At 40.4% G+C, this 10,013-nt stretch overlaps 1 protein-coding gene across 1 annotated transcript in view; it reads left to right on the top strand.

Annotated features, from left to right (window-relative positions):
- KIAA0922 (KIAA0922 ortholog) overlaps positions 1-10,013 on the top strand; it is a gene marked incomplete at its 5' end in the record, with an annotated part of 147,381 nt that overhangs the window by 72,304 nt on the left and 65,064 nt on the right. The window contains 4 exons of the mRNA XM_014543902.1: positions 365-433; positions 4,698-4,821; positions 6,481-6,597; positions 7,552-7,662. Coding sequence (XP_014399388.1) covers positions 365-433; positions 4,698-4,821; positions 6,481-6,597; positions 7,552-7,662 — 421 coding nt within the window. The remainder of the gene's footprint in view (positions 1-364; positions 434-4,697; positions 4,822-6,480; positions 6,598-7,551; positions 7,663-10,013) is intronic.

Raw genomic sequence — 10,013 nt, forward strand, 5'->3', positions numbered from 1 at the left:
CTTTTGAATGTCATTTCTTTTATTTGGGTTTATGAAAATAGTCATGTTATCTGAATTCATCCAGAAATGAAACCTATTAAAAATGAAATCTATCCCTATTTTTATCTGAATACTTACAGAACTTGTACATTAGATATGAAGTTGTAGTAACCATAATCTAAGAGTATCTTAGATTTTTGCAGCTGCAGAAATATATTAGACTTCTAATAATTCAATTTTAGCATTGAAAATCTAGTTCAGACTCATCTACAAGAGAGTTAAATTGTATCTCATAAGAGCCATTGGCCTAAGATATTCTCTTAACTTAGCATTCAAATTTTAAACCTACAACAAAAATTAATCTCTCTATTCTTCTTTTTTTTAGCTTCTCAGACAAACTATTTAGTGGAAAGGGCTTACATTTCCAGCCACCAGTTCTAGATTTTGGAATTCAGTAAGTATTTTTTCTTTATAATTTTTAAGAACTTATTTGCATTATTTTCTCTCAGGAGATTTTATACGTATATGATGTTAAATACTTTAAAAATATGTTTGGAATATCAAGGGAAATCAATCCTGGGAATTGTTAAAGGGAATATTTTTGTGTGTGTGCAAAGGAGAGTATAAGAATTGTTTTAGCCCTTTAGTTTTTAACAAATGTACTTATAATAACTTGTAGTGATTGGAATTTAATAGGAAGTCAATATTAAGTTCTTGTTTTTCTAAAATAAATCAGGTTATTTTATAATGAAAAACGCTAAATATTGATGGTTTCTGAATTCATTTCATTAGATTCGTTTACTGACTTGTTTTTCCTACTCTCTATGCTTCAGGTTTCAAACTTGCACTATACAGACACTCGTTATTACGGTTAAGATTTTGGAAATGAGTTAAGTGGGGAGGACAGCGCATAAGCTGTAATTACTGACTGTGCCTCCTGTTAAGAACCATGAGGTGAAGGGAATGTGACGAGTGTCAGTTGAGAGACTAATCTGTGAACTCGGGGGAAATTAAGGAAGAGAAGGGTGGAGCCCTGCAGGAGAGGAGTGAACTTCAGGACTCCTGTTGGCTGTGACAAAGTTTGAAACTTAGAGTGTTCAACTCCCTGGATGCAGAATGTTGCTGCATTGAGTAGATAGAATTTCAGATTTCTCGAGTTTCCAGGGTGGAAGTAAACGAGTGTTTCGGATGGAAAAGCTCTGCTTGCTTTAGCAGCCTGGAGCCTCACTTGAGTTTTACGAAGAGCTTTTTGAGTTACGAGAAAAATTATGTGAATGAAATAACCGAGGTGTTAAGAGAGCATCTGGGGTGAGTTAGTGGGGGGTCTCCTGGCATGTCCTCCCCTATTCATCTGGGTGTCTTTCTTTCCATTTCCTTCTGATCCAAGAGAATGGAGCGGCAGTGAGAGAGAATGGATTTTCATTGTAAAGTACCTTGTGGAGCTTTTAAAGGAGATTCTGTAAAAGGAAGAAGAGATAAAAGTGTGGAGGGAGATTGCTAACTTTATAAGACTCTAGGTGCCTGCTTTTTCGTTTATGAATTTTTACTCTTAGGTCAAGAAACTTTATTAGGAGCTAAATCTATAATAAAACCTCACTGATTTCAAATTCTGAGAGAGCACAGTGCTTTTATGGAAAGTCTTTATTGTAAAAAGTTTTAATGGAGGACCTACTTTAAAGAAGTGTCTAGTACAGTTTGGTAGATAGAATAAGATGGATAGTAATCAGTGCACTTAGGGTAGGTAAACCATTCCAGGTCATAGGATGCTGGCTGTGTATAATATATTTACTCTTCAGTAATGTAGAAGTCCTGTAATCAGTGCACCTGGATGGATGTATATATTAGCTACATATGTTAATTAGCTATATATATATATCAATTGCTGGTCCTGATGGCTGAAAGCATATTTTTAAAAAAAGCTTAAATTCTTTGACTTGAAAAGGTTGCTAATTTTTAGACTTGAGTCACCTTTGGATGATTTACTTAACTTACATTTATGTAGTAGTTTTATAGTTCTCAAAGCACAGCCACATCTCTTGTCATTTGAATCTTCTAATCAATCCTGGATAGGATGTGTGCGGGTGTGTGCGTGTGTGTGTGTGCGTGTGTGTGTGTGTGTGTGTGTGTGTTACTTTCCAATATCTCTGTATTTGACCATGCATTAAAATGTGTTCATACATTTGTTGCAGAGGAGCAATGCGGTTTGCTCACGGAGTGACAGAATAAATCTGATTCCTAAGCTATTTTACTTATAAGTGCTATTTTACTTATAAGTGAGATCTATCTAGGATATGATTATGGGAATAAATAGGTTTTGTGGAAGTGTTTAAAATCTCAGTAAGAACAAATGAGTTTAAATTACAACCTTTAAAAATTAGTCATTTTACCTAACTTCTGATAAATGGCATAATTTGTAGGCATTATAGTAAAACTTAAGCCATAGTTCTTCTCCTGATTTCTTCCCTGCCCTAGTTCAGCTTTGGCTGCTGTTTATTTTGACGTTGACCTTGGGCAAGCCCCATTCCTTTTCATAGCGTTGATTTCCCTCTAGGGTGCCTGATCAGGATCATGTTTTTCAGTTGTCCCCTGCCTACTGGTACTTCTTAGGGTTTATTTTAAGGGTTAATATTCTGCTGGTCCTGAGGTTTAAAGTGCTAATCATTCATAAGAGATTTTAATCGTTCTTTTGTAGTATTAAATTAACAAGGCATCTTCCAGTTGTCACCAGCGAAGGAAATTCTTATCCTCATAACACTTTTAAAAATAGAATTTAAAAAATAAAGTAAAAATAGCACAGTGCTAGCTAGGTTTCAGCAGCGTGCTCGGTCAGGCCTGGGGAAGTCTGTTGGATGCAGTCCCCGGACTACGGAACATTGCAGTTTTGTCGCTGTGTTTTCTAATCTCTTCCTCTGGGAGACATTTGTGTCCTTTGAAACAAAAAATCTTGTGTTCTAATTGGGTGAATGGGATATAAGCCTTTGAGGATCAGCAGTAATAACTTTGCTGATTGATTCTTACTATTTACCTAAACCCTAAACCCATGGAAGTCCTTGTTTATTTAATTTAATTGAGAGAAAAGACAAAGGTGAACCCAGTACTTTTGAGGTAGGGCTTTCGGCGGTGGCCCTTTATGCATATGGTAGTATAAAAATTTTAGTTGTATCATTAAAGACAGTGAAAGTGCAAGGTTTTAATCACACTGATGTGTATTTTACTTGTAACTGGCTGTAAAGGACTGATTTTCTTTATTTTTTGTTAATCCTGACCTGGGGTTATTTTTTTCATTGATTTTTGGAGAGAGTGGAAGTGGGGGGGAGAGGGATATAGAGAGAGAAACATCAATGTGAGAGAGACACATCGGTCGGTTGCCTCCCACATGCTGAGCTGGGGATTGAGCCTGCTACTCAGGTACATGGCCTGACCGGGAATTGAACCCGAAACCCTTCAGTCCTCGGGCTGACACTCTAACCACCAAGGCCAGGGCAGGACTTATTTTAAAAAATACACATTGGATGTATGAAATCTTCAATTAAGGTCTGTGATTAAAAGTAGGAGGAAAAGCTAGAAGAAAAATCCCAAGGATTTGATAGTGATAATACAGTATTTTGGGAATCCCGTTGTGTGTAAGCAAAATGACTTGTGCTTCATTTTTTTTTTTTTGTGCTGCATTTTTTAAAAAGCACAAGCATACCGGAGATGAGTTTTTTGCTGATTTTAGAATATAGTTTTATTTGTGAGCCTTACTAATGAAAACTGTATATTTGGGTCTTGTCACTGAGAGTATTAAAACTGAGAAATGATTTCAGTGAAATTGTTGCAGGCTCTCTAGTACTGCAGCTAATTTAACTGGAGTGAATTTGGCATTGGGCAGTGGAACCAGAGGTAAATGATTAGAGGGAACATTGCAGGTAGCTCCAGGTAGGTGGGCCCGACAGTTCCTTGGTCAGAGCCAGCCTTGTAGGTGGGAAAGCCAAAAGAAAGGTCTTCAGCAGCTAGGGTATTTGCTATAGAGCAGAGATCCTTACTCCGAGGTTCATAGAAAGTTTTGAAGTTACGTCTAAACTTTCCTGTGTTCATGTTTGTGGAGGGAGGAGCCAAACTTTTATCAGGGTGTTCTGAAAGTCTCATGGTATTTAACTGGGTGAAAGCCACTGCTAGAAGGTGTTACAGGGTTTTCATTTTTTCTCAGAAGAATGGTCTGTCGTAACAGTTAAATTTTTATAAGACTTATTAAGTCTCATTGCCAGTTGAAACTCATCCCCCTGAAAAGCCTCTTTAAATTTATTACTCAGGAAGCAAACCCTAAAAAACTTGGGTTTCTCTATGAGCACAGTTTCTTATCTAAACATGTGTGCATTTGATTTAGAGTCCCAGCCAGACACGTAGTACCTGGTTCCCACTGTGTGCTTTTTGCAAGCATGTTATGGCCTGGATGGGTTGACTACCTGTAACCCAAAAACCAGTGGGGTGCTACAATGGGTTGGCATTAGTCTTGTAAAGAAAGTTTTTTGGGGGGGGGGTGTTTTTTTTCCGTTGTTGATGAAATGTTTTATTAATAACAGGGTTTGATAATTGTTGCTTTTAACTTTGTAATAAACATCAACAGCTTTCTTGGTTTAAAGTATATACTAGTATATATATGGATGGATGGATGGATAGTTATAGTTATAAGCACACAATGCATTATTCATATATTATTTTTCCCTCTGTTTTCCTAGGTTCCTGGGACACCCTGCAGCCAAGATCCTCTATGCTTATAACCCGAGTCGAGATAGCGAGGTCGTGGTGAATTCAGTGTTTACAGCTGCTGGACATTTCCATGTGCCTCCTGTTCATTGCAGGGTGAGTGTTGATGTGCTTTTGGAAACTATGCTGTGGCGGGCTGCCAGCTTTTCTTGCTTTCTTTGGCCTCGAGTTTTTACTTTCTGCTCCCTGTCTCCCCTTTTTCTGCTACCCAAGCTCTTTCCTTCTGTGTGTTTGCTTTAGCACTTATTTTTTTTTAGTTGTTCATATTCATGATTTTGGTGGTTCTTGATATCTCCATGGGAAAAAAGAGTAACAGTCTAAACTAGGTAGTAATGGATGTATATTTAATAAGACTTTTTCATCATTAAAGATACTTAATGTTATCTGTTTTGAAATGACAACCCATGTTGAGGCTTTTAGTAACTAATACAAGTTAATAGTTGTGATCTCTTCATCTGGTGAACCCACTAAGCTAGGTAGGACTCCTTGGAAATGCAGGAGTAAGAGGTAGAAAATAACTCCTTACTATGCTAATGTGCACCATTACACAGAGATCAAGACCCTGGTCTTTCAGTAGTTTCAATTTCGGTGGTCATTAACTTGTAATGAAGATTCCCAATTACCAGTGGCTTTTACTTATTTATTTTGCTTACTTATGTCCACTGATGCACTTTTTAAAAAATATATATTTTTATTGATTACAGAGAGTAAGGGAGAGGGAGAGAGAGAGATAGAAACATCAATGATGAGAGAGAATCATTGATCGGCTGCCTCCTGCATGCCCTCTACTGGGGATCAAGCCTACAACCTGGGCATGTATCCTTGACTGGAATCAAACCTGGGACCCTTCAGTCCTCAGGCCAATGCTCTATCCACCGAGCCAAACCAGCTAGGGCCACCTGATGCACTTTTTAAAAATTGCTGGTGTAGCTCAGTTGGTTGAGCATTGTCCCATGCACTGAAAGGTCCACAATTTGATTCCCGGTCAGGGTGTGGGCTCGATCCCCAGTAGTAGGGGGTATGGAGGTCTCTCTCTCTTCGTTCTCTCTCCCTGTCTCTCTCCTCCTCTCTCTCTCTCTCTCTCTCTCTCTCAGAGGTCTCTCTCTATCTCTCCGCTCTCTCTCCCTGTCTCTCTCCTCCTCTCTCTCTCTCAAATCAATTTTAAAAAAATGCTGTGACTAAGGAAATGGCAGAAGAGAGAGTGAGAGAGAAACATCATCAATCAGCTACCTCTTGCATGCCCCCTTGGGGGATTAAGTCCGAAACCCAGGCATGTGCCCTGACCAGGAATTGAACCGGCAGCAACCCAGGCATGTGTCCTGACCAGGAATTGAACTGGTAACCTCTTGGTTCCTGGGTCGACCCTCAACCGCTGAGCCATGCCAGTCGGGCTCCCTGACTTTTATTTAGTATCAATGTGTTAAGTAAAGCTAGAACTGTGTTAGATAAAGGCGTTGAACATGTGGGTGTGGAAGAGGAGGGAAAAGGAAAGATGTGAGGCATGTGAGTCTAATCCCAAGTGAAAGGACTCGGCAACTATCTTGCCATGAGTCCACACTCTGTTCTTTGGAATGTTCTCTTAGATTGTGGTTGTTGATCTGTTTGGGGGGATTCTCGGGGATTCCTGCTATTTACAAATCTAGGGTGCAGAAGATGCTAACGTCTGTTCACAGAAATCACCCAAAAGAAAGTCTGTGCGAGATAATTTTTCAAGGAGGGCCATTCCAAACGGCTAATTAGGTGCCTCTTTCTCAGGTGATTCCAGCAATGGGGAGAACTTCCTTCAGAATTATTTTCTTACCTACTGAAGAAGGGAACATTGAAAGTTCTTTATTTATTAATACCTCCTCACATGGAGTCCTTTCCTATCACGTAAGTAACTTTTTCCTTCTGGCACATAGTTTGGTTGTTGACTTACAGGGTTTGGATAGTTTAAGAAGACGTTTGGACATGTTGCCACCTGGCGTATAGCAGTAATAGTGAAGCTGTTAGTGCTGCTGGACTCCCCCGCTTTCCCCCTCTCCTGCCTCGCGTGGCGCAGGGGCTGTGCAGAGCTGTCCCTCTCACCGAGCATCTTTGAAGGGCACTGGGACAAAATAATGAAATCTGCCGTACAGTTTTCTAGTACAGAATATAGCAGGCTTTCAAAGCCCGCAGCCCGCACCCCACAAACAGGCCAGAGGGAGGCACCTAGAGGGGGAATTTCTAGCCACTTGGCCTCCTCCCCCCTGGGCTCAGGAATATTTCTCATCAGGGAACATGGGTTGTGTGCGTGGGGGCCAGGTCTCAAGGGGCTCGCTATTCACATCAAGGCACTAGGAAGGGAGAGCGGGGTATCTTTTTGTTGTTGTTCCCCAAAGTAGTTAGGTTTCTTTATCTTAAGTTGTACCTGTGACATCGTTAAAAGAGGACCTAACGAGAAGTGATTTAAGTGCCAAGATCTATCTAACCATATTTATGGTTAATTCTTACTGGATTCCGTGAAGCAGAACTTTTCCCTATGAGAAAAGTTGACTAGTTGTGAAAAGATTTGTGTGGTTAATTCTTACTGGATTCCATGAAGCACGGGGTCCCCTATGAGAAAAGTTGACTAGTTGTGAAAAGATTTGTTACAATGAGGAATATTCTGCTGAAATACAGCAACTTTTGTTGCATTTTTTTTATTGTTGTTGAAGATAAATATAATAATTGGGTAAATGGAATCTTGAAGGCCAAGATGCTGAATACAGATTTCCTTTGGAAACGTATTTTAGTGTGATGGCAAATGTACTTCAGAACTAATAGAGGAATATCCTCCCACCTCCTCTTCCTCTCTGTCTCCTGCAGGTTTCTGGAATTGGTACTCGCAGAATCTCTACAGAAGGGTCTGCGCAGCAGCTCACAAATGCTTATTTCCTGCTCCCGCAGGTCCAGAGCATTCAGCTCTCACAAACACAGGTGATTTTAATAGTCGATTTATTTCGAATGCTAGTCAACACCAAACTTTGAAGCCCTTTACATTTGTGTAGCTTTTACAGAGTACATACAGCCTTTTTGCCTAGAATGATGATTTTACCTTCTTTTCTGTTTCTTGAAAAAAAAATCCTGATATATATAGAAATCGTGTATGTATAGAACAACAAGTATTTATTTTTAATGGCTGTATAGTCCGTGGTGCCGACATTTCATAGTTTGCTTGTTGGTAATTAGAAACGTTTCCAGTTTTTCGTTATTGTTACCATTAGGCCATGTACATGTTTGATGTTTCTTGGTTCCCTTTAAGTGACCTGTTTCCTTGGGGTATATTTCATAAAGAGGGATTCTGTGGTTAAAGACTGTGAACCTTTTTATAGAGCTTGTTAAATCTTGCCAGGTTGCTTTTGAGGAAGACAGAAGCTCCATAATGCCCAGTAATGATATTTCTCCAGGAGTGTCTTACCATCTTCCCTCTCCCTGCTTCCAGTCCTGCCTGTGTGTGGCTTCGTGCAAAGAAATATTTTTGATGTTTTAGACGGTATAGAATGGTACCTGCACATTCTTTTAATACGCATTTCATTACTAGCATGTAGGTTCGGCCATTTCTTTCCCTTTGATTATCCATATTTCCATGGTTATCAGGGAGCTCACTATTCATACCAACTCTGAATAACTCGAAATTGAGAAAACTCTTGAGTCGACATGTTATGAACCTTACCTCTATAGCATTCTTTTCTAGTTTCAGGTGTACAACATGGTGATTCAGTGTTTATATACCTACAATGTGATCCTCATAAGTCTAGTACCCAGCTGTCACCATTCAAAGTTTGTATGCTTAAGATGGCCATAAGCTCTCTGTTTCAAAACTTGAGAGAAATGTGAGTTGTCAGAATGACCACATACGACATCAGATATTTTGCTGCTGCAAACCCAACACAATCCCGGTGTGAGGAATGAAATAGAAAACAGTTAGAGAACCGATTCGTGCCTTTGTGCAGTGGTGATACAGACGATTCCACACGAGGGGTGCACTCTTTCCTCCACTGTCGCTCAGTGAGGAAGCTGAGCTCGGTGCTGGTCAGGCACCGGGATGGTTAGCGGCTGGAGCTGCAGAAGAGTCCTAGACCTCTCGTTGCCCGAACATGGCTTCCCTGTTTTACAAACCATCTCACCTCCATAAGCTCTGACCCCGCTGGACTCTAATCACCCTTCTCATTCCATCTTTCAAGGCCCAGTTCCGACACCACCTCCTCTGAAACCGCTCCGGGTTCCCAGCATGTCTGTGCTGTGGTCCCATGCACTGGGACCCAACCCCTGCCTTAGAGTTGTTGTCCCCTCCCCTGCTCTCCCTCGAGGCTCTGTGGGACAGGGCGTTTCTTTTTCATTTCTATCGTCTCAGCAGCAACGTAGTGTTCAGTACATTGAGGGCCCCCAGGGTTTTTAATAGATAGATGAGTCAATGGCATTTGAGTTGACATCCCCAAATAGGACTTCTGCCCCTCGTAGCATCTAAGATTTGCGTCACTTCACCTTTTCTCCACATCAATCAGTTTGACCTTCAGCAGATTTACTGCCAGGGCAGGTGGCATCATTCTTATTTTAGACATTGTCCAACATACTTAGAGTTTAAGTTACTTGGCAGAGGTTGAGAGCAGAGCCAGGGTGGGCAGTCCCAGCTCAGCATGCTCTCCGTTCTTGCCCATAGGTAGTAAGTGTCATCATGATTTTTGTTTCTTTTGACTTAGTAATTCCTACTGTGGGAAAGATAAATGCAAAGTAAATGTGGGTTTTGGGGGGCCAGCATTTTATAATGGCAAACAATAGTAGAAACAGCCTAAAAGCTCAACAATGAAAAACAGGATGTGATAAATTTGTGTACCAACATGGTAGACGATTAAATACTTCTTCCAAGTTATCATTATGATGTCTACATAGAAATCTCTGACCAGTGATTAACAGGGTACAAGCTAGACTGACTATACTCTATGACAGTAACTATAAAATACATGGTGGGGTATAATATGTAAATACAGTTGCATTAGACTCATGAAAAAGCAAGAGATTCTGGTGTGTGTTTTTTTTCACGTTTTCTTCAGTGCCGTTTGGGATCCAAGTCATTGAGATCTGGGGAATGTTTCAGTGATTTGTTGGGCAAAACAGAGTACTTGAAGTTGGCCCTGTCTCAGAATCCAGCGTGTAGGGTCACTAGAGCCATAAGCTTGCTTCGGAGAGGTCAATAGCTATTGCTAGTGGAAGCATTCTAAAATAACATTTATTGTTAAAAACGGAATTAAGACAGTAGATAGTGAAGGCGGGGGGCGGGGTGGGCTGGA

Source organism: Myotis brandtii, unplaced genomic scaffold (assembly GCF_000412655.1).
Source record: "Myotis brandtii unplaced genomic scaffold, ASM41265v1 scaffold34, whole genome shotgun sequence".
In the NCBI taxonomy this organism is placed as follows: Eukaryota; Metazoa; Chordata; class Mammalia; order Chiroptera; family Vespertilionidae; genus Myotis; species Myotis brandtii.